The sequence below is a fragment of the Protopterus annectens genome, chromosome 6.part1 (genome assembly GCF_019279795.1).
Source record: "Protopterus annectens isolate FY-2018-M chromosome 6.part1, PAN1.0, whole genome shotgun sequence".
NCBI lineage: Eukaryota > Metazoa > Chordata > Ceratodontiformes > Protopteridae > Protopterus > Protopterus annectens.
Genome location: NC_056738.1, coordinates 378552328 through 378577795, shown reverse-complemented (window position 1 = coordinate 378577795; position 25468 = coordinate 378552328). Strand labels below are relative to the sequence as shown.

The window sequence follows — 25468 nt, the reverse complement described above, 5'->3', positions numbered from 1 at the left end:
CTTGTTCTTCGGGCCTTGGGGTCTATGGCAGTGACAATCACCCTAGTACCCTTAAACTGCCTGCAGATGAGAGTGTTTCAGTGGAACCTAGCAGTGCAGTGGTCACTTCTCCCTTACCTGCTGAGCCACCGTATCAAGATCTCTCAGGCATGCAAACAATCTCTCATCTGGTGGATGCAATAAGATGACATGCTCCACAGCCAGCCCTTCATCCTTCCTCCCCCCTCGGCCACTGTGACCACAGACACTTTCCAGCTTGGGTGGGGGGCAGTATCTGGGATAGACAGTTCAAGGCACATGGTCTCACCTAGAGACCAATTTGCATACAAATATTCTGGAGATGAGAGTGGTGCCCTCCATTCCTCTCTCCCCACTGGAAGTATTGTGATTCATTCAGACAACATGTCTGTAGTCTGGTACATCAACAAGTAAGTGGGAACCATGTCTTATCCCTTGCGTTGAAGGGCCATGAGGTTGTGGTAATGGGTGATCTCTTCAAATCACTTTCTCATAGCAACACACATTCCAGGGAAGTTGAACATTCTAGCTGACAGGCTCAGCAGAACCATCCTGATGCCTCACGAGTGGTCTCTAAACCCTGCAGTGGCGAATATGATCTTCCAGAAATGGGGTCAACTTTGCTGTGACCTGTTTGCATCTCCCTCAGATACGAAGTGCAGTGAGTTTTTTGCCCTAATTCCTCTTCAGGGACAATCACCAAGAGATGCTCTAGTTCATGCTTGGCCCCCGGTATACTTTGCCTTTCTGCTCATTCTCAAATTTCTTCAGAAAGTATAGAGATTGAAGTGCCAGGTCATCCTCATTGCCTTCTTTTGTTCCTGTCAAGTGTGGCTCCCCTTCCTTTGGTCTCACCTGGTCTGTACGCTGTGGACTCTGGATCCCTCTCCAGATCTGTTGTCCCATCCCTTGGGACACACTCATCTGGCTCTCCTGAATCTGAAACTAACTTGCTTGGTTTCTCCACTTTTAATAATGGCAAGAAATCCCGGGCTTTCTTCTGTAGTTAGAAAATTTTTCTTTGTGGCCCACAAACCTTCCATGAGAAAACTTTATGCCAGTAAATGGAAGAGATTCTCTATCTAGGCCCATCAAAACAATTAAGACCCCTTCTCTCCTCCAGTACCTGCAGTTTGGTCTTTTTGGCTCATCTTTTTAATTCCAGTGCAAGTTTTTCTAAGGTTACGGTACAACTTGCTTCCATTTATATTTTTCATGTTTGGGAGAACTCTTTCTCCCTAGCCACATCTAAACTATGCAAGGCTTTCCTAAAGGGTTCCTTTCTTCTATGTCCTTCTCTCAAGGAAGCCTGCCTTTCCTTGGGACCTCACCTTAATTCTTCAGGCTTTAGTCTAGTCTCCTTTTGAACCTGCAACAAAAGTAGACTTGAAGTTCCTTACCTGGAAAACTATTTTCTTGGTGGCCATCACTTCTAATAGGGTTTTGGAACTACAGGCCTTTACTTGCAAACCTCCATATCTCCTCTTCCTTAAGGACAAAGTCACCTTATGTAATAATCCCTCCTTTTTGCCCAATGTTACTTCAGAGGCCAACTTAAACCAAGTCATTAACCTTCCTGTGTTCTTTTCTAATTTTCAAGACAAGGGGAAAATATCTTCTCCATACATTGGATGTGCATCAGCCACTTAGCTTTTATTTGGATAGGACTAAAACTTTCAGAAAATCTGATCAACATTTCATATGTATGGCAAGCTCAATCTGGGGGATTTGGAGGAGCACTATCATGGTTCGAGATGCAGCTCAGATATTGGAGCCTACAGCTTTGGTATATGGCCATGCTCAGATCCAAAACCCATACGTTGAAGAGCAAATGAGGGGCAACAACACAGCTGGAACGTTATGGTTAGTTCATAACTTTTTTTTAGTTATGATTAGCAGAGCTGCACAACAAAAATAAAAAATAAAAAAAAACTTGCTAGTTTATGGATTATATGCTTGGGTTGTGACAGAAGACTGTCTGTTGAAATTTCAGTTAACCACAATCTCCCATCAGAGCATGGATGTATGATCTATTGGCTGCAATGAAATGTGTACTTATTTTAGTGTGTGTGCCAATCATAACTAAGAATATATTTTTTAGCCATTCACTTCTTTAAAGTTTGACATTTTTGAAGCAACTCTTATCGTTAACTTTTTTAATAAAAAAAGACTCCTGGATGACTCAGTTTTTCACTTCACCTTGTTTTTGCTTTAGGTCACAAATGTTACTGAGTTTATGAACAAACATTGCAGAGCCTTAAGGGTGTTCTCAGTCACTAATAATGCATATTTAATGTTTGACTAGGATATAACGAGAAGCGTATTTAAGTGATTTTTTTTCATTGTAGCTGGTGAAACATGAATTGTACTGGGAGTTCTGACTGTTCTGAAGCTCTTTCCTTAATTACATTTATTGTTATCATTACTGCTTCTAACTGATGAATTGTTTAAAGAATTACATATTATGTTCTTTTAAAGAGAAAAGAAGGAGCTGCAGAAGATCATGGAGAGAAAACGACACAACAGCATCACTGAGGCTAAACAGAGGGACAAGAATCAGGTGGATTCGTAAGTATCTCCTGCACAATTCCTCTGTTCATAACTTGTTGATGTAAATTTTTCATCTATGAAAACTTTTAAAAGGCAAATTCTGATACAAGTTAGTTCATGCTTAAATGTGTTTGGGTTACTGTCTTTATTATTACATGACAGTCACCCTGAGTTTGATTTGCTGTTTGGACACTTTATGGAGTTCACAGTGGAGAATGTGGTGGAGCCAGCTGCACATTCCCACAGTCTTCTGGAAGAAGGGTACAAGCCTGGAGAAAGGTAGTAGGATCACCAAACCACTATCTGATGGTAGACTTAAAAGAGAGAAAAAGTGGAAGCTTTCATTTTCTTGGGGAAGGCATTGTGAGCCTAGGAAGTGATGAGGACTGTGCAACTTCCCATGCAGGGGTGAAATTTGGCTGCTACAATCTCCCTCATTGCCAGGATGCCTGAGAGGGCATAAAGTACCGTAATGGCCACCTGAATGACAACTTCCTCTTATCCTGGTTGACATGTTCAGGTAAGGGAATAATGGGCCATATCCTGTTGGAGGAGACAAAATGATTAACAGGTCCAGGGGCAAAAAACATGTAGAAAAATAGTTTTATTACTCATAGTCATTACACAGCATCTTGTTTTTTGAATAGCTTAACTTGTGAAGTCATACCTGTAATGCTGATATTGCAATTATTTCTGCGGCGTATTCTGCCTGAAATATTAGCTGAACAACCAGTTTCTTATGAAAACTGTAGGAGAACACACATCAATGTAATGGAGACTATGATAAGTGATCATGGCCATTAGAATTTCAAACTCTGCAGATCATGACAGAACACCACAGTGATGTGGTATGACAAAAAGTGGGGCAGTGAGGGGGACTCATTCTTACCTCCTTTGCAGGCTAGCAGTGTACTCATGGGATCCTGCCGAGGAGACCGTTGTAACTCTCTGTGTTTAGTATAGCTCATGTCAGAAAAATGTGTTGGCTGACCATCTGAGCAGAACACAAGCCATGTTTAGTATTTATTTTTTGGGATCAATGTGTTCTTAGATTTAGTTCATAAGTGATGTGTGACAGCAGGCCTTTTGCTTTTCCATAAAACAGACTACTGAGCAAATACTGCACTAGGATGCAGTCAAAAGAAGCCTGAGCTACAGATGCTTTCTTTGTTCCCTCGTATACCCTTGATCCACAGGGTATTATACAAAATAATGTAGGAAAAGCCAAAAATGTTTCTAATATCACCCTTATGACCAAGGCAACATTAAATGTTCTACGTGTTTTACTGTTACAGTCCTGAATTTTGGGATTGCCTGCTGTGAAAGCCCTTGGCCGTCCTGACTACCAGCGACAATTGCTTTTCTCCTCCTAAGGCTGGTCTCAACGTCAGTGCGCTTGGGTATATAGGGAGTCAGCCTATGTCATGAAATCAGTCTTTTCCTGCCATCGGAGCCCGAAGCAGTGTTTCAGTGCAATGGTCGGTCCATACCAGAGAGAAGTCATTGGAAAGGTAAGTAACCCATTCCCATTGGAGACCTCCTTTCTTTTGCTTCAAACTCATGTCAGATAAAGTAAATAATTGCTGTGGTAAGCAAATCTCACACAGAGACTTCCACTCACTTTGTGTCAGCTGTTTAGGCCTGGAACATGACTTCCCTAGTTGACACTTTTGTGTCCCCATTAACTCTAGGATGATCAGATATAGGGCTGAGATTTTAGCTAGATTCCTTAGTCTTGAATGTTCTCATCTGTGTCTGATGGTGTCCGCTGGTCATTCGTAGGTTGAGCAACCTAGACATAAGAGGGACAAAAATAAGACACCCAAGCTTAGGCCCTTGGATGACAGCTGTTCTGTTTCTTGTTCTAGGCTTGTGATTGTTGAAGAAGGTGAGGGACTTTTACAGACCTCTTCTGTGTCTGAGGTGATGGTGCAGGGCTCTGTTAAGACCAGCTTTGGAGTCCGACATGCTGTCGGGTCCCTCTATTTCTGCACAGGCCTTTGCTTTCAGCTCATCGGTTGGGTCCGGGGCTGCTCTGCAAGCCTCAGCTTCCGAAGAGTGCTCTCTTCTTGGTGATGCTCCTTTGCAGTTTCGGCCAATACTAGTTCATCTTTCTTCCAGAGAGACAGGTGTGAGGATGTCAGACATCCCTAGGTCCAAGGCCAAAGCAACTCCTAAGAGAAGTACTCCTACAGGGTCTTCACCTAGGCCTACTGGCTCCCTTTCTAAGGATATCAACAGGACTTAGACTAGCTGAAGACTCTATCTCCATAGTGAGATCTAGTCAAACACCTAGAGATGCCTCCCCAGGTAAAAGAAAAAGGGGTCCTACTTTTGAAGCATTCCCAGAGACTTTTGAATCTGAGGAGGATTCAGACCTAGAGGCATCTTATTCTGAAAAAGAACCCTCCCTCACCTCTTTTGAAGATTCAGCTTCAGAGGAGAGCCTGGCCTCTGTCTCTTCCCCAGAGGATCTCACCTTTGGGGAGAGACTCTCCATGCTCGGAAGGTGGAAACATTTACAGTGGGAAGCACAGGAATACCTTCGATCAAAAAAGAGAATTAAGGAGTTCTTGGATCTGCCAGAGCGCAAATCTCTCTTGCTATTCCACCCATTTTTAGAGGTGGTTAAGGATGTCTTCCAGGATTCCTCCTTGAATTCTGACTGTCTTTTCACAGCCCCTCGTAATCCAGACAGATTTTATAAGGTACAGGACTCCCATAAATACCTTTTCAAAAATCTTTCTGTTGATCCAGAGGTCATCATTCTAGGGCCCAAAGGGACTTAGAAGCCAGTTCCTCTAGAAACCCTTTACCTACGGATAAAGAGAGCAGGGCCCTTGATAGATTTGGGAAAATGCGTATATATCAGCCATCCTTACTAAGGAAAGCTCTCAGCTGTCAGTTTCACATGGTTAAATATCAGCAAACCATTCTTGGTCAGCTTCAACAAAAGATATCTTCACTGGAGGATAAAAACCTTTCTAAAGAGCTTTTGGATCTCTGCCACTCCAGTTATCTGGTAGGAAGAGCCTTCCTTGCACTGTGACTATGATGCTATGGAGGCTTCTAGCCAAGCAGCTACCACTGGTTCAATTATTAGAATGCATGCTTGGCTTAGGGAACAATCTCTTCCTGACAATGTTGAATCTAACTTTCTTGATGCTACCCTTGACAAGTAATTCCTCTTTGGACCTAAAGCTGAGGATGTTCTTAAAGATTTTTTATTTTATTTTATTTCGCATTTGTTAACCAGGATGGTCCAGCTGGGTAAGAATTTACCCTTTTTCAGTGGAGACCTGAGGGGAAATGCCCCAAACAGACATACAAATAGAAACAAGTTAACAATATTACAGAGCAAAACATTCTTATGGATACAATGGATAAGAAAAACATAATGTACTCAAAGGAATAGTACATAGCTATATATGCAAAAAGTGTAGTAGTAGGTTGTAATAGGAGAAACAACAATAGTAAATCCCGCAGGTAAGCAGGAGGGGAAATTAAGGTTGTAGGTAATATAATGAAAAGAAACGAGGTATAATTAGATTAGTGGCTAGAAGAAGAATTGTGTAAGTGCAGGGGCTTCAGATTTGAGGGAAAGTAGAGTGAGAGTAAAAAGTAGAGAGGGGTGACTGCACAAGGGACCGTAGGTCAGAAAAGGGAATGGTGCAAAAGAAGATAGTAGAGGAGGGATGTAGTGAACCAGAGGGAGGGTACAGAAAGAAGAGCAGATGGATAAAGTAAGTTATAGAAAGAGGAAAAAGGTCTTATAGATCAGACTTAGTGGTGAAGTGGGTAAGATGGAGGACAAAGGTAAGTCTAAGCAGAGTGTGAAAGACTTCCTCCAAGTTCAACCTCCTAGGTTTAGTAGGAACTTCCCCACTAAACACTGGTTCTTTCCCTCCCAACCTAGAGACAGACAGAGGAAAACCCAGTGAGAGAGGACTCAAAGGCAGCAGCAACAGCTGCAGATGCAGTGGACCTCAGAAACTTCCAAGAAAGGGAGTTGTAGGTCCCAGGCGTCTACCAGAGAACAACAATGACCACACCCCCCAAGACTAGGAGGAAGGCTGTCCCTGTTCATACAAAACTGGAGTCACATCACTTCAGACAAGGGGGTTCTAGACATTATTTCAAATGATTACAAACTCACTTTCAAAGAGCCTTTAATATACTGAGGCTATCCAGGTATTCCTCAGAATCAAAAAACAGAAGTCCTTTCTCAAATCCAGATTGTGTTCTCAGGGATCAGTGGAACCATTTCCAGAAAACAAAAAAGGCAAAAGGTTCTACTCCAGGCTATTCCTGGTTCCCAAAAAAGAAAGGTCTTGACGTCCTTAGACCTGTCCAACCTCAGTTTCTCCTGGTACCAAAATTCAAAATGTTGACTCTTCAACATGATAGTCATGATAGCCCCATGGGCCTTTATGGTTTCTCTGTATCTAAAAGATAGCTTCCTGCATATCTCAATTCAAGAATCACATAGAAGCTTTCTGTGCATCAGAGCAGGTTCCAGTCACTGTCAATTTTCAGCACTGCCCTTTGGCTTGTCTACTGCTGCAAGAGTTTTCATCAAGTGCTTCGCCTCTGCAATTGCCTTTTACATGACCAGAGTGGTTCAAATACACCCCATACCTGGACAATTGCCTGATACAGACCACAAATATATCAAAACTTTACAAAGATCAGAAGTTTACCCAAAGCCTCCTGTCCTTCCCGGGCTACATGATAAATCTGAAAAAAATCCAACACTGTTCCAACCAACAGGATAGTTTTCCTGGAGTCACCTAGACTCTTCCCTTCTAAAAGCCTTTCTTCCCCCAGACAAGGTCTCCTTTTTGACCCACTACTTTCATTTCAAAGTATCCAGCAGAAACAGTGCATCTCAGCCAGAGAGTTTCTTTGAGCACTGGGATATATGGCATCTTGTATCCTCAGGGTTCCCCTTGGCAGGCTGCACATGAGGAAACTCCAGTGGTACCTCAAAAATGTGTGGTGCTAGCACTCTGTCCATGACAACTGAGACACAGCTAATCCCTTGTCTCAAAGAGGAGTTTGCATAGTGAGTACAGGCTTGTGCCCAAAATTGGATTGTCCATTCAGATTCAGTCCCCATGGCCAAACACGTACCACAGATGCCTCAGAGACAGCCTGAGGGCTCACTTTCAACACCTCCAATCCCAAGGGAAGTAAGAGGTTCAGTTCAAGGACAGGCACATAAACTGGAAAGAGCTTATGGAAGTGCAAAAAGGCCTGATAGCTTTCAAGGAAAAATTGGAACTAAGGGTCCTGTTAATCAAAACAGGCAACACCACAGTTATGTGGCACATAAACAGGTGGGGGGGGGGGCACCCACTGTTACCCTGTATGCCACCTAAAGATACAAGTTTGAGAAACTGCTCAATCTGGGGTTGCACCTTATGGCACAATACCTTCCAGGGGCTCAAAATACTCTAGCAGATCCCATCAGCTGAAATTTGATGGACCCCCCCCCCCCTTGAATGGCATCTGCATCAGGAAATATTTCTTAGCATGGCCCAGAGATGGGAAGTCCTACAGATAGACCTGTTCGCCACCAAAGAAAACGCTTAACTGGAAAGATTCTGTTCCAGGATCAAACAGAAGTCAGCCTGGAGAACAAATGCTTTCTCCTTCCTGTTGGACTCATCTGTTCATTTATGTATTCCCTCCCTTACCCCTACTACCTCAAGTGCTTTTAAAGATAAGAGAAGAGGGCCTAAGGGCAATACTGATGGGCCCAGACTGGCCCATGCAGCACTGGTATTCTCTGCTTCTGAAACTAACCAACCATAGCCCATGGCTATTGCCTCAGAGTCAACCTTCTCACTTAGGACAAGGAAGGATTATGCACCTCAGCCTGCAGTCACATAGCCATTCAGCTTGGATAATTCAACAACATCCAGGGCAAGATCACCCTAAACAAACAGGTTCAAGACATTCTCAAGGAATCTAGAAGGCTTAGCACTAGTAAATCGTACTCAGCTAAGTGGAAAATATTTTCCATCTGGTGCCAGTGGCAGCAACACAGTCCTGATTCAGCCCAAATTTCTGTCATTCTAAATTACCTGACTAGTCTAGTTCATAAAGGCCTTTCCTACTCCTCATTAAAATTCATGCATCTGCCATTTCGGCCCATATACCTGCTCTTCCGCCTGTCTTTTCCTATCCCCTGTTGAGACAATTTCTTAGGGGAGTCATCCACATCAGACTGCCCCAGGAGGCAACCTACCCCTTCATGGGACCTTAACTTTGTTCTGGAAAAATTGACATTGCTTGCTTGCTTTTGTACCTGCAGCCTCTGCCCAACTGAAGTTTCTAGCTTGGAAAACTAACCTTCTGCTAGATGTCACCTCTGCTAGGAGAGTCTCTGAGCTGCAGGCTATCATGGCAGTGGAGCCATTCCTCATCTGTCACCCAGGCGGGGTTTCCCTCAAAACCTACTCTTCCTTCAAACCCAAGGTGGTCACTGACACTTCTCTAAATTAAGCCATTCAACTGCCTGCATTCTTTCACAACCTCTGGAACAAAGGGGTAAGTATACTTAATTTTCTGGATGTGATTCAGCTCTGCTACTATCTTGACAGAACAAGAGCCGTGAGAAAATCTGACCAGCTTTTTCTGACCTTTGCCCCTGGCTCCGAGGGAAAACCAGCTTCTAATCAGACGATCTCAGAAAGGATCTCCCACTGTATCGATTTTTTGATACAGCCATCATGGCAAAATGTCTCCTGATGCTGTCAGGTCACACTCCACTAGGTGTACTGCAACCTCTGCTGCCTTCTTGGAAGGGGTCCCTACTAAGAACATCCTGGAAGCTGCCACCTGGTCATCTGTGAATACCTTCACCAAACAGTACTGCTTGGCAGCCTTTTCTACGTCTAGAGCAGGATTTGCCACGGCCATCCTCTCCTTTCTTCCCCTTTCCCTAATCTCCTTCCTCCCTCTTTTCAGCTTTGGGAATCTTCTCACAAGTCAGCACTGTATCAGTGAAACATGAAGAACATAGTACAGTTGTGTACACTTAACGTAGATGTTCGAGTGTATTCACTTCTTTTCCCTTCCTCCTTCCCCCTTAGCCTACTAGGTAGTTTACTTATAGCCTTTTTTCTAGCCAAGGGCACCCCACTCCTTGGCCTCTCTCTTTCTCAGACAAGAAAAAACTGATTTCATGACGTAGGTTTGCTCCCTATATAATCAAGCATACTGACATCAGTTAGGGCGCCCACCAGCCTTAGGAGGAAGAAAGGATTTTCTCTGGTAGTCAGGCTGGCCAAGGGCTTTCACGGTAGGTAATCTCACAAGTCAGGACTGCAATGGTGAATACACTTGAACATCTACATTTATGGTAAGTGTACACAACTGTACTTTTCTCCCTGCTTCTTAAGTTAGCAAGCAATGATCAGAACCTCTTCACTCAAAACAAGAGGTCTGTTATTCTCTCACACTTGAAGTTGTCAATGTGGATGATTTAGAACTCATCCCTACTGGGCATATTATCTCAGAGGTTGTGCAACACAGCCTGAGAAAGACCTGAACATCCAGCACAAAAAACAATTTAGAGAAAAATGTAAACATTTCTGCCATTGGAGTCATAATAGAGAAAAGGACCCAGTATCTTATCAGACACCCTTTTGTCCTCATCTAACTATCAGACCTATACAAGACAAGGCTGTCCCTTAGTTCTTTAAATGTACTTGTGTCACCCATCTCCACTTGTTTACCGCCAAATCCCCTTTTCCCTCAGTTGCCAATGAAATCGTTCATTAAAGGAGTCTTGCACTTGAACCCCCCCCCCCTTAAAAAGGTCAGTGTGAGATGGGGCCTAAAATTTGTTTTTGAGAAACTCACTTTGCCTCCATTTAAAACATTTCTTCCACTTCTGTAAAATTCCTGTGTTGAAAGATTGCACTTTTGGCAGCATTGTTGACATAGACCAGGTGGATGTCAGTGTTACAAGCTTTTCACTTGGATGAAACCTTGCTTGCTGATCTGATGTTATTAATCTTCATTTATTCCTTACTGATGGATGTCAGTTCCATCCTCAGAACCGAGTCGGCCGTTATAACGAGCTCGTGCCCACCACTAAACTCTCGAACTAAGTCTTACCCATATTGCCCCAGTCTATATTACCCCAGATCTTGTTTGCTACATACTGAATAAAGAGATGTTAGGCCAGCTCTCAACTAAGTCATTTATAAATTTTTGTATTTTGTCTATTGCTAAAGCTTCTTCTCTCTTTTTTGCATATACCTAGTTAGCCTACTGTTAGTCGCATACTTTTTGATTTTTTGTGCGTCTCCCTCTCTGTTTTTCCTCTGTCTTTTACCAAGTTTAGTACTCTCTGTACCATCACTGGTACAGGCCTTTCCATACCTCTGAGGTAATTCTCAATACCATTGTTGGTATTCCCTTTTTCTTTCCCCTTTTACTGTATTTAAAAAAAAAAACTTTCTTCTTTGTGATTGAATGTGTGTTTCTGCGTTTTATCTTTTGTGACTAAATTGTATATTTTTTGTGCTACTATGTCTGAGAAAAAGAATACCACTGGATTTAAATGCTGTGCCGAATGTGACAGGAAAATGCCTAATGTTGATAGCCATACATCCTGTGTTTACTGTCTCAAGGTACCACACCTATCTGTAAAACCTGTGTGTGACATTTGTAAAGACTTTAGCTCCCACACATTGGCAAAATGCAAAAATAAACTCCTGCTCAAAGGTCTTCTTAAATCTCTGTTTGCCGAGGCTATTTCTGAGGAGGAGGGCTCATCCCCTCCAAAGAAAGAACACAAAAAGAGAAGCAAATCTTTACCATATTCTCCTCACACTAATGAGTCCAAATCTTTGGAGCCAATGGCAAAAATCTCTAAACTGGCACCAACATCCTCGGCACCGGGGCCTCAAACCCCCTCCATGGTGCCATTTTTTGGTGCCGTCACCTCAGCAGCCGACTGTGGTGCTACTCTCAGCACCTGCTCCTCAAACTCTGACTTTGACACCGATTGTGACAACATTACCGACTTCCCTTTCAGCTCCAAAAATAGTCATTCCAACACCGGTCACTTCCCCCCCCTACCTGTACATCATGCTGGTCATTTGACCTTGGTGCCAAAAGGTGAAATAACCCCCTCTGACCCGATATTCCCCTTTGGTGGATCCGTTTTTTGGTCAACAATGTAGCCCCTTCCTAGAGCATCCTGACTTTTGTCAGGAATATCCAACCGCTCCTCCAGGAGCCTTTCAGAACTGTATGTAGTGAGGCTTGTGAATCAGCTCCTAGTGTCCAGAGGTTTTCCAACACCCTCCAAATCCTCTGTCCCACCCGGAGCCGAGGATTTTTCTGCATGGACTCCTACATACTTCATTCCTTTGACCACCCTGGAAGCATCAGAGCCTTTGACACTGACGCCAACCCCGGTTCCAGCTTCTTCGACTCCATTGGTAGGCCTTATCATGGCTCCAGAGTCTACCCTTTGGTTTTTGACTCATCCGGAGCAGGGCCGTCCTTGGGATTGACACTGGTCTGTCTGCACCATGATCCCTAGTGTGGCACCTGTTTATTCATGGGCGCCGTCTACTACAGTTCCAGTTGCTTTGGTGGAACCAGGTCCTCCTGTGGCTCCTTCCCTGGGATTGGGTTTGTCGAGCAGGGTGCAACCCCAGTCCTGAGGTTGTCTTTCTTAGTTCCGGGCTCCCATCTCTCTTTGGGCAGACCTGCTTTCCAGGTGATGGAGAGGACACTTGCCTCAGTAAGCTCACAACTGGTACATTTGGCTCCGGAGACCCATATATACCTTTCCTCTGAGCCTCAGTTGACACAGCCCATTACTCAAGGACACCGGGCACGAGAACGTCAAGACATCCTTCCACAAGGAACCCACTCTGCAGAGTCCTCCTTGTATGTCCCCGCCAAGGAGATACCTTGCAAGAGATCATGCAAAAGAGGAAGCACATGGATTCACCTGAAGAATCCCTCACAGAAGATGCAGACTGTGATGAAGGGGAAGGGTCCCCACAGTCGTCCACTGAGGATGTCTCCTTTGGAGACGTACTGGAGATCCTGAAGCAGTGGGTGGACTAGAAGTCCACCACCCCTTCATTGGAGGAGTCTGTATTCTTGCAGGCTTTCCATGCACAGACCTCTGCTTCCTGGGTGACCCTGCCTGCAGATGACCTGGTTCAGCTCATAGTGCAGCACTCCTGGAAGAATCCAGATACCATTGAACCTATCCCCCGGAGACCAGACAAAATTCTTCCTCCTCCAGAGGACAGTCCAGACCAGTCCAAGGGCCTGCCAGTTGTTGCTATGGTTGTGGCGACGGCCACTAAGAAAGAGCTAGCCGAGGAGAGCTGTACTGTCCACCCCCCCCCCCAACAGGGAGTCTCTGGCGATAGACAGACTTGGGAAGTGGGTGTACTCTTCAGCGACCTTCGCCTTTCGGTCCCTGAACTATCTGGCACACTTTACCCGGCTTCAGAAAGATCTAATCTCAGAACTCTCAGAAACCCTTGCAGGAGCAGTTGCTGATTGGGTATGTGACAAAGTTGCCTCACAGCTTGCCACCCTGGAATCTATCTCTAACTCTTTCATGCAGTTTGATTTCTCATTTTACTGAAGGGGCAGCTAGAGCAGTGGGTGCAGGCGTTGTCACGAGACGTCATGCCTCGATGCTCTTATGTGATTTTGTGGATCCCTTTGTCTTCCTTTCTGAATGTCCCTGTAGAGGCCTCTTCTCTTTTTGTCCCTAAGGTATGAAAAGGATGAAAAAGCCAGGTGTGAAAAGGACAGTAAGACCTTGTCTAGGGTAGGCATACATTTTTCCATCCCCCAACGATCCTATTCTAGGAATCAGAGGGGTGGAAAAATGTGGTACAAGAAATCCCAGGGTCCTTTCCACTACACATGTGGTGAGTTTTCCCCCGGGGCAGAGGGGGGGAACTCAACCAGAAGATGCCCCTTCAGAGGCAGAGGGGGTATGCGTATTCAGGGATCCAGAGATTCCTTCTCTGGGCAACCCTATTAGTGCTCCTGAAGAGTGGCCCGATTGCTTATCTCTGGAAGCAGTCAGTGGATGATTTTCTCAGCACCACCTTCCCTGGTAAGTTGTTGTTCTTCTTCTTTTGGCTTTTCCCGGTAAGGGGTCGCCACAGTGGAACTCCGGTCTGCTAATGATTGGCAGTAAATTTTTACGGTGCCGAGGTGCCAGCTCGATGTCCAACATTCAACGAAGGCACGCCTATTCACGCATGTCTTTCGAACGCCACTCAACCGCAGGGAGGACATGCAGACTCCACACACAAGGCGCTCCAGCCGAGAATCGAACGGGAGAACCTCTTGCTGTGAGGCGACAACGCTAGCGCTGCACCACCGCGGCTTACACCACCTTCCCTGGCAAGTGATAACCACAAATCTTTGGGTCCAGACAGTAATTGCTAGAGGTTACCACATCCCTTTCAACTTTTACCCAAGTCCGCTAACGCATATTTCCGATGTTCCACCCAGTCAAAGGGAAGTAGCAGATCACGAAATCCAAAAGCTGCTTCAAAGAGGGGCCATCCAAAAAGTCCCACCAGACCAGATAGGATCCAGATTCTGCTCAAGGTTCTTTTTAGTGCCAAAAAGGACAGGATACTAGAGGCCAATTCTGGACCTCAGCATCCTAAACAAATTTGTCAAACAAATGAAATTCCGGATGGTCACGGTTCAGTCAGTGCTTCCTTTTCTGGAGAAAGATGATTGGATGTATTCAATAGATCTTCAGGATGCGTATAACCACATAAAAATGGACAAATGCTCCAGAAGATTCATCCGCTTCTGACTGTGAGCCATTTCTGAGCACTGCCCTTTGGTCTGTCTACTGCCCCCGGAGTGTTCACCAAATGCATGGCAGTGGCAACAGCTTACTTGAGACTGCAAGGATTTCGGGTGTTTCCATATTTAGAAGAATGTCTCCTCACTCCCCCAACCAAGCATCTACTTGTTTCAGCCACTCATTACACTCTACAACTACTGGAACACTTGGGGATAACAGTAAACAAAGACAAATGCAACTTGACTCCTTCTCAAAGATTGGAGTTCATAGGGGCAAATTTCGATACTCAGTCTTGCCTAGTCTCCCTCCCACTCCACAGGCTGGAAAAGATTTCAACTCCGGGTGTTACTTTGTCATGACAAAGCTCTGGCTTCAGCAATCCTCCAACTATTAGAGTCAATGGCAACATCGATAACAATAGTTCCACCATCAAGACTATACATGAGACTATAACAGTGACTTTTACTACTGCAATGAACCAGGATAACAAATTGGTGCAAACAAGGTTTAATTTGGTGGATGATGCCAGAGGACCACCTATGGAGTCACCCTTTCTCCACCTCTCAACCCAGAGCCATAGTGACCATGGATGCCTCTCTGGGGGGGCATTTCCAGGGAAGGACAGTCCAAGGCCCTTGGTCACCCATGGAGGCCAACCTGCATATCAGTACTCTAGAGCTGAGGGCAGTGTTTTTAATGTTGCAAGCATTTCAACGTGTTCTCCCTTCAGGAGTGATTGCCATCCAGTCCGACAACATGTCAAGTAGTCTGGTACATCAACAAACAATGGGGAACCAAGTCCTACCTGTTGTGTTGAGAGGCCATGAGAATTTGGCAATGGGCAATAGCTTTCAGCTGCTTTCTGATAGCAACGCTCATTTCCTGGGATTCCAACGTAATTGCAGACAAATTGAGCAGATGCATTCTCCTGCCTCATGAGTGGTCCCTCAATCCTGTCATAGTGGCAGAAATCTTCAGTCGCTGGGGCTAGCCTTGCTGTGATCTGCTTGCGTCCCCTGCAAATCACAAATGCAGCACCTACTTTGCCCTAATTCCCCCATAGGGGGGAGTCCCCAAGCGAGGCTTTGGTGCACGATTGGCCCACAGGACTTCTTTATGCATACACTCCCATTCCTCTGATCCCACAATTTTTGAAGAAGGCTCTTCAATTGAAAAGCAGAGTAATCCTCATTGCACCCTACTGGCCCTGGATCCAACTCCGGAACTGCTGTCGCACCCACAGGATTTGATTCATATCGAGCCTCACGCTGACAGCTTGGTTCCTCCACTTCCAGTAATTGCCCAGCAAAACAACTTGTCCTCTCCTGTCTGACTCATTCTTCTGGCTTTCCATAAACCATCCACCAGGAAACTTTATTTAAGCAAGTGGAAAAGATTCATAATTTGGTCTTATAAAAATAGAGTAAACCTTTTTTTGGCCCCATTTTTCTACAGTGCTAGATTACTTATCTAACCTCCTTCACTCTGGAGCTGCAGCTTCAACTATTCGAGTACACTTGGCGGCAGTCTCCAATTTTATAATGGTTTCAAGGATTCTTCCTTGATTTCACACTGCCTCTGTAAAACATTTTTGAAAGGAGTTACACACATTCAAACCACCGATTGAGCCCTGGAATTTAACTTTAGTTCTACAATCCTTGACTCTTCCTCCCTTTGAATCTGCTGCCAATTGCAATCTGAAATTCTTATCCTGGAAGATTGTTCTTGATGGCCATTACCTTAGCAAGACGAATTTCTGAGTTGCAAGCTTTGTGCATAAAACGGCCTTACATATAGTGTTCCATAAGAACAGAGCATCACTCCGGACTAACCCTTCCTTTTTACCCAAAGTTATTTTGGACTTGACTATTAATCAAACCATAAATCTATCAGTTTTCTTTCCAAATTTTTCTAACCAAGGAGAATATTCACTACATTTGCTTGACGTGCATAGACAGTTGTGTTTTTATCTCGACAGAACTAAGTCATTACAAAAATCTGACCAGTTATTCGTGTCATCTCAGGACCAAGACTAGGGAGACCTGTTTCCAAAGTTGCTTTGTCTAAATGGCTGACAGACTGTATTTGCTTAATTTATTGACAGAACAAAACCTCATTACTGTCTAAAGTCTAAGTGCATTCCACAAGATCAGTTGCAACGTCTGTCGCTTTCCATGCAAGAGCTTCTATGGATGACACTTGTGTGGGAGCAACATGGTCTACCCTTCATACCTTTATAACTCATTACAAATTGGATATGGTCTCCAGGGGGAGAGCTTCCTTTGGTTCAATGGTACTCAGGAATATTCTTCCATAGGGCCTCCCAGGAAGCAAAGTAGCTAGGGACTCTGTCCCATCATTAAGGAAAAAATGAAGATTAACAAGAAGTTATGTTCTTACCATAACATTCCATCTGTGTTGTTGATCTTCATTCATTCATTACAACCCACCCGCCATCCCCCTCCAAAAGTCTCCTGGAGTTTCGGATATGGTCCTAGCCTATGATAGGGAAGTTACTCAAAGCCTCTGCTTTCTTTTTCTTTCTTTCTTACAAGCAAACTTGATCTGAGGTAATATAGAGAGGGGCAGTATGGGTAAGACTTAGCTCGAGGGTTTTTTGGCTGGTGCAAGCTTTTTATAATGGCCGACTCTGTTCCGAGGACGGAACCGACATCCACCAGTAATGAATGAATGAAGATCAACAACAAAGAATGAACGTTATGGTAAGAGCACAACTTTTTTTTGCATAGTGACAGGATCAGTCTCCTTACCAATACATCCTTCATGCTAAAGTTATGTACAGAACGTTCATTACATCAGGCAATGCATTCCTGTTGTTCCCTTCTCCACAAAACAAGGTGAAAGAATCCTACACTCCGTAAACAGACGTAGACAGTTGAGATTTTATCTGGTTTAGACAAATCAGTAAGAAAATCTAATGAGCTCTTTATTTCCTCTTTAAGGCCAAAAGAGAAAACCTTTCAGCAGACGAACCATATCCAAATTTTCTAACCCATTGTATTGCTTTCTGCTGCAGTTATCATGGCAAACCAGTACTAGATAAAATGAGAACTCTCTATACCAGGGCCACAGCTAATCATTACAACCTTCCTCAAAGGGTGTCCACATAGGCCTTCTCAGATGCAGGTATTTGGTTTTCCCTGCACACATTTGTCAAGCATTATAATTTTTCCATCATGTCAAGGGAAAGCTTTGCTGTAGCCATTTCAGTAGGCCAGCCACCCTCTGGTTTCTCAAGTTTTGGAGTTTTGGGACTTTTCCCAATAGTCAGTACTACAACAGTGAGTCATAAAGAACGTAGTACAGTTGAGTTAAGAACTTACAATAATTGTAGATATTCAAGTAGCTTGTTGCAGTACCAACTCCCTCCCACTATCCACTGGGTTTCTTTGAGCTGGGATGGTACTCGCACTGTACTTCCCCACCTTCCCCCTGTCACTCAGCAGATTAGTCGCTCCTCTTCACGGAGGTCAACAACAGAATGTTGAATGAGATTTGTGAAGTGTTCTGGTTTTACTTTTCCTCTAAGATGGGGTATCCATTAGTGCATAATGCTCTGTCTCCTAGGTACCACAGATATCCTGACATTGGTAGGTGAGAGAGTCAGTTGGGCCACGAGAGGGAAGAGCTGTGGTATTCGGGCTAGTATTGCAACAGTGAATCTATGTGACCATCTACAATGTTGATAACTTCCTAACAAAACTGCACTGTGATTGGAGTCATTACTTTGTCTTAGATATACAAACTGCAATGGTGTGTGTAATATGTTACTGGCTCTGGTCAGCCTGATTTAAAACATTGATACTAAGCATGTGTGCCTAGCTATGTCATACAGTAATACATATTAATTCACAGTTGAAAGGGATGTTTGGCTTCTTTTTTCAGCAACACAAGTCTTGATAGGACTCCCTTTATTTGATAGGAGTCCCTTGATTTGATCTGTCATGAAGACTTGGGTAGTACCAGTGTTTAGGTTCATAGAACATTATAGATATGGTCTTTTTCATGGTTTATTCACAGAAATAAATGAAATTAAAGTCTTTGTATACCATTTGCTTGTAATATTGTGTGCTTATTTCAGCTTACTTAAACTTGTTTCCTGGTTAGACATGGGTTATTCATTGATGCAATTAGGACTTAACTGAGTTGAAGTTTTGAGGAAGAAACAAAACAAAAAGATAGCTTGCTGTGCCTGTACACATCTTTTCTGATTGCTGCTTTTTTGTCTTCTTAGAGAGCTAACAGAGATCAACCGACGGCACATTGCTGAGTCAGTCAACTCCTTACGTAGGGTAAGTATAGCTATTAGTTTACATGTTTTCAGCCGTCATGCTGCTGCTTTCTGTTGTAAAACAAATGACAGTTTTCTATAAAATGTAGATCATTTTATTTTGTGCTTTCTCACTATGCAGGTATTCATTATAACTGTCTTTCATTATCAGGTGCCATTTATCTTCACATTTTTTTTTCTAAGTCTTCATTGAGACCTACCTGTCTGCCATTGTACCTGCCTACAAAGAGAAGGGTAGGCCTTCCTTTTCTAGTTTTGTTTGTTATGCATGAGCAGAGCTTGCTAAAACCTTTTTATCCCCATGCCTGCTGATCATAAAGCCAATCCCATGATAGGACTTGAACCCTTTTTTCCCAATAGTGAGTATCCCCAGCATCAGGGCAAGAGATGGCCAGAGGGGCCGTCATGCAGGCAACCAGCAATCTGTAGACCATCATCGCTTGCCGCAGCCAGTTGCTCATTGAATGACGTACTAGTCCCACCCCACAGAGTCTAGACCTGCAGTCCATGAGCCCATTAGGGGGTGGCTATTATCCACTCCCTTATGCAGCCCCTAATTTCCTACCAAATGGCTTACAACCCTCATACTGCTGCCACTTTCCCAGTATTTCAGTGGACTCGTGGTAGTTTCCTCATTAATGAGGACACTCAGGCTATCTCTAATAGGCTGTACTTCTACCCCGTGAGTGCTGCTGTCACTGAGCTGGCATATCCATTCTACATCTCCCAGTCAGCAGCATCTTTTGCAAGCCTACACTTCCCTTGGAGCACTAGCCAACTGGAAAACGCCTCTTACTCAACACCCCCCCCCCAATAAAATAGGCAAGTGGCCACCACCACTCATCCCTGTCCTCCTCACTCAGCTCTTCCAGAACCTAAGGTGCTAGTTGAACTTGGTCTTAGTCAGGGACTTTATCCATCTATTACAGAGAGATAGGGAAGAACGTGCCAGTGTTTTGACAGTCTTTGTTGTATGTAAGTTTCTTGCTGTTTATTTTTCTTTAAATTTGATGAGATGTTAAACTGGGGTACTAGCTGCTTGGCTTTGTATATATTAAAATTAGTCATGCAGTTAGAAAAGAGTAGGGACATTTTATTAAAACTAATTAAAACCATAAAACTATTTGCGATATGTACCCATTTTTAAAGCTCCAGAGCAGCAAAAATTAGAGCTTGCATTTTCAAAAATTGCATTCTGAAATTATTTCTGTCTGTACTGTACGTTGTCATAATTTCACATAAGCCAGCATTTCCTATACCACTAACTTACTGCTTCTCTCCCAGTGCATATTTTATCCCATTGCTTATTATAATAATAATAATGATAACACAATAATAATAATGATACCAACTCCTTTCTAGTCACGTTTTCTATGCAGTACATTTAAGTGTATCCGTTTCTGTCACTGCAGTTCTGGTCCCAGTTCCTACAAACGGAACTATATAATATTTTAATCTACTTGATTTAACTTGGCTATCCCTGAGCACTTACTGACTCCTCCCACATTTTTTGTTCTTTTGCACTCTAAAAAAAATTGAAAAGAGAAGGTGAATTTTACTAGTGCCTTGGCCAGATTTTCCCCACATCTGTATAAATGCTACCTCTGCCCTCCTGTGAAAATAGACTGTATTCCTACAGTGATTAATTTGAGTAAAAATAATGAAAGATGGCAAGTCTGTGTTTGATATATCCTTGTACAGGCAAAAAAATCCTTTTGGACGAACATATTGCCTGCTTTCTTCCTCGAGTCTGGTGACTAACATTCAGGTATTTGCATTCTGTGCATGGACTTGCCTCTAATCAGAAAATGCTTTGTTACTGTGAATGAAAGGTTGGAGAGGTTATTGAGGAAAATGTCTAAGTACTTTGGATCCTCTGTCTCTTCACATAAGAAAAAAGGCCAGAACTCATTCTTTTTGGACATGGAGGTTGGTGAATGAACGTATGTTGATTTTGGTGGCATGTCTGCCCCTTCAGCTTCTAGTCACTAGAGATCTTTTATCTCAAAACAAGTTGATATCTGTTAATCTGGCTGTCAGCTTTGATAAGGAGGACCTGCCTTCAGTGTTCCATTTGTTAGGGTTTATCTTCTCTATCCTTCAGAATTTGTCACCTTTTTTCAGATTATTTCTATGTTAAAAGACTGTTGCACATCCACAACAGTACATACTGACATGTCAAGCATTGACTGCATAAGTGCTGTAATTTCTCCACCAATCTTTTTTTTTTTTTTTTTTTACTGCTCATAGCTTTCATTTCAAGACTTGCTCTTATCAGTAAAAGTTCTTGCACTCTCTTGCTTTTCTTCCCCTTTAGGCTCTTTCTGATAACAACTTGACCAAAGTTTGCATCAGATGGCAAAAATGTGCTCCTTGTAGCACTGAAAGTAAAGATCTCCCTCTTGGCTTAGTGAGAAGAGCCAAGTGTCTTCATTGGGGACATCATTTGGGAAGTCTAGTGTGGGGAAGAGCCCTCCCAGCAGTATGTCATCCCACCATTACTGTTACAGCTTCTAGTGAAGGAGATCTGCGAGGCCGCTGCTTGGTCTACATCATGCACCTTTGCCAAGCCACTGTAACCTGGATATTATTTTCAGTTCTTGGAGAGCGTGTGGTAAAGCCCGTCTTTATTGACATAGCTAGAAATGGCTGATGTTCACGTTTCACTGTTGCAGTCATCACATTTGAGTTATCCCTGCCAGAGTAGCCCTCGGCCAGCCCGAATACCAGAGGCTTAGTATTTTTGCATCGGTTGCTGTCGCTTCAGGACTGAGTCCGGTCGTCAGTAGTATAAAGTAAGGCAGCCGACGCCATTACATCAGTCTTTCTTGCCATGGAGCCCGAAGCAGAAGCAGTTCGCACGAGTGCCGGTCAGCCACTACCTGATTTTCGTCTTCCAAACTGAAGCTGAAGCCTTCTAAAGCTAAGTGCCTCGTTGGGGATCCTTTTTTCTTGCATTAACCAATGTCAGAAAAAGTTAACAGTTGTCTTGCCTGTGGAAAGCAAATACCACACCGAGACTTTCATTCTTACTGCATCACTTGTTTAGGCCCAGACCACGACGCCCCCCATTGTCGCTTCTGTGCTTTGTTCAACGCCAAAACTGTCTGTCATCGGGCCCTTATTGTAGCTAGATATTTTTGCTTACAGTCCTTGAACTCTGATATGGCTTCAGTAAGCCATCTGACAGCAGATCTTCCGAAAAAATGTAAAGATAAAGATAAACGGCACAGGTCCAACCCTACTGACGACGCTCCCGTTAAGCTAGTCGTCAGTTCTCTGGTCCTCGGTGAGGAGCTTTTGCAGCCCCAGATGCCTGCTTCTGTGGATTCGCAGGCCGCTACAGAGACTGTTTTGGAGTCTGGTGTGCCGCAAAACTCTTCTTTGACTAAGGATCCTGCGGTCATCTCTACCTTGGATGGGTCCAGAGCAACTGAGCAGGCACTGCTTTCCCAGGAGTCCTTCGCACTACCGATTCTCAACACAAACCGACGTCTTCTTTCTCTGCTACCGTTCTTTCTAAACCTACAGAGTTTATTAGGCCCAGGGTACGAACCACACCCAAATAACTGATGACCCAATCTCAGGCACCTGCTTCCTTGCCTCAGTCTCAAATGCTTAAAATGGTAGAAGACCTTATCATGCTGATCAGGGGAAGCCAAGCTACCCCCTTCAAAAGGAAAAGAGATCTGTCCCCTGTAGTTTTGTCTGAACAAGAGTCAGATGAGACTGATGCATCTGAATATGAAGACATGCAACCCCACTGTACTTATGAGGATTCTATCCCTTCAGCCTCTCCCCTGAAGATTTTTCCTTTGGGGAAACCCTTCCTACCTTAAGGGAGCATTTCCAATGGGAGAGTCAGGACTACCCTCAGTCTAAAAAGAGACTCAGGGAATTCTTAGATCTTCCACAGCACAGACCATTGGCCACCCCCCCCCCCCAGTCCTGGATGTTGTGGAGGATGTTTTCCTGTAATCCAGCTTGACTCCTCACAATCTCCCTCCTGCATCCAGAAAATCAGACCGGTACTATAAAGTCCCTGACTCTCACAAATTTCTTTTTAGAAATCCTACTGCTGACCCTGAGGTAATTTTCAAGGGCCTAAAGGCATTAAAGCAACCTCTGCTAAGAATCCCACCCCCTCAGATAGGGATTCCTGAGCAATAGACAGATGCGGTAAAAAAGTATACTCCTCAGCTACTCTTGCTATTGGGGTACTAAATTGTCAGTTCCATATGCTAAAATTTCAGCAACATACCCTGGAACTCCTCAAACAAAAAATGTCTTCCTTTCCTGCTTGTGCAGAATCTAGAGAGTTACAAGAAGTTAATGCATTCTGCAGGTCAAGTAACTAAACATACCTTGCACTGTGGTTTTGACGCCCTAAAAGCTTCTTGCAGGGCAGCAGTCACCGGATCTGTCATTCAAAGGCATGCATGGCTTAAGGAACAGTCCTTGCCAGACCATGTCAAATCTAAATTGTTGGATGCCCCCTTGCACAAAGACAACTTATTTCGCACTATGGCAGAAGAGGTCTTAAAAAAGATGGAAGAAAAAGCAAAATCTATGCAGATAGTTAATTATTTCTTACAGGTCCAGTCACCCAGGTTCAGCAGGCATTGTCCCACCAAGCGCTGGTTCTTTCCTGCTCCCACTAAGCCAGTCCAGCCCAGACCCAGGGGAACCATGCCCCCCCAGACAGCAGCCACAGGGAATGCAGAGATGTAAGCAGTGGACTAACCTTCACTTCAGAACCAGAGTTCTAAGCCACCCCCTTTTGGTAAGAACTCACAATGACTCACCTCCCCCACCCCATCCCTCTGCCCACCTTCACTTACCCCTAGGAGTAAAACTCTCCTTTCACGCAAGCACCTGGGCCACCATTACCAACGACTGCTGGGTTCTCAACATAATGTCTCAGGGATACAAATTTTCTTTCCACACCCTTCCAACCCCAAAAGGGTTCCTAGATCTACCTCCAAACAAGTGGGCAAAGGCTCAAAAGCAAGTCCTTTCCCTGCTCTCTGTGAGGGCAGTAGAGCACGTTCCTGTAGAACAGACAGGCCAAGGTTTCTATTCCAAACCTTTTCTGGTACCCAGAAAAGAGGGCACCCTGGCACCCCATCCTCGATCTATCCATTCTATGCACCTTCTTGGTGATCCCAAAATTCAAAATGCTCACCCACCAGCAGCTGCTACCCATGCTCTCCAAGGATGCTTGGCTAGCCACCCTATATCTAAAGGAGGCCTACCTCCACATTCCTATCAGGGAATCATGCAGGAAATATCTCAGTTTCAGGGCAGGGTCTCATAAATTTTGGTTCTCTGCGCTTCCCTTTGGCTTGTGCTCACCCAAAGGATTATATTCCTGGGAGCAAGCCTGGACACAGCATCCCAGATGGCATTCCTTACACCAGAAAAGCAAATTTTCCTGACAGCCTACTTCTCTCAACTAGCCACCAGACCCCAATTATCTGCAAGGAAGATCCCGCAAGCTCTGGGGTTCATGGCATCTTGCATACTACTCATTCCACATGCCAGACTGCATATGAGGAAACTTCAGTGGTACTTAAAAAGCCTTTGGTGTCAACACTGTCAAGACCTGGAGACTCTTATACCTATAATTCCTTGCCTCAGAAAAGATTTTCTTTGGTGGGCAACAGCATGTACCCACAAAAAGGGACTACCTTTCTCACCACCCCACGCCACCTAGACCCTCACCACAGATGCATCAGACTACACCTGGGGTGCACACCTGGACGGCAGGTGCATACAGGGCCAATGGAGCCCACAGCAAATCCCTCTGCACATCAACCAAAAGAGATGATGGCTGTCCAGCACACCTTGATAGCTTTCAAGCCCCTTCTCTCCCCAGGGGCTGTCCTGATCAAAACAGACAACACCACTGTGATGTGGTATGTCAACAAGCAGGGGGGGGACTTGGTCCTACCCTCTATCCAGGCTGGCCATGACCCTTTGGCACACAGCCTCTGCCATGCAATTCCACCTGTTAGCACAATTCCTACCAGGTTCTCTCAACTCTCTGGCTGGCCAATTAAGCAGAAATCTTCTGGACCCACGTGAGTGGCAGTTCAACAGAAGAACCTTCACCCTAATAACTCAGAAATGGGGCTCCCCGAAGGTCAACCTCTTTGCCTCCCACACCAACCATCAGCTCAGCAAATTCTGCACCACAGAGCATCACTGCATGGCTTGGAAAGTGGATGCCCTGTCCTACCCCTGGGTCAATCTATCGGTCTATGCCTTTCCTCCACTACTGGTCATCCCCAGGGTATTGCTCAAAATAAAGGAGGAAAACCCAAGGACCATTCTTATAGCTCCAGACTGGCCTCGCCAGCACTGGTACCCCTTGCTGCACAGCCTGTTCCCACTGCCACCATGGCATCTTCCTTAGAAGATTCCAAACCTCCTGACCCAGTGGGAAGGGGAATTCATGCATCCCTAATTGTAGACTCTCAGTTTGGTAGTTTGGCTTATTCCCTAACCCCTGATCAATCTGTCATCCTCAGTAAACAGGTTCTAGAGCACTGACAAATGGAAACGGTTCTGCACCTGGATTCAGGCTAAGGGAGCCAATACAGCACAGCCCTTCCTCCCTCTCATCCTGGATTACATAGCTGACATGATACACAGTGGCCTCTCTTTTTCCTCTATAAAAATTCATGCTTCTGCTATCTCTGCCCATTTCCCCACCGAGCAGCCCCTTTTCTCACACCCCTTGATCAAAC

General features: G+C 44.4%; 1 protein-coding gene across 2 annotated transcripts in view; it reads left to right on the top strand.

Annotated features, from left to right (window-relative positions):
* PLCB3 (phospholipase C beta 3) overlaps positions 1–25468 on the top strand; it is a 2354563-nt gene that overhangs the window by 2272392 nt on the left and 56703 nt on the right. For both annotated transcript variants that reach the window (XM_044075790.1, XM_044075791.1), the window contains exons 30-31: positions 2497–2586; positions 18660–18717. In XM_044075790.1, the coding sequence (XP_043931725.1) occupies positions 2497–2586; positions 18660–18717 (148 nt within the window). The remainder of the gene's footprint in view (positions 1–2496; positions 2587–18659; positions 18718–25468) is intronic.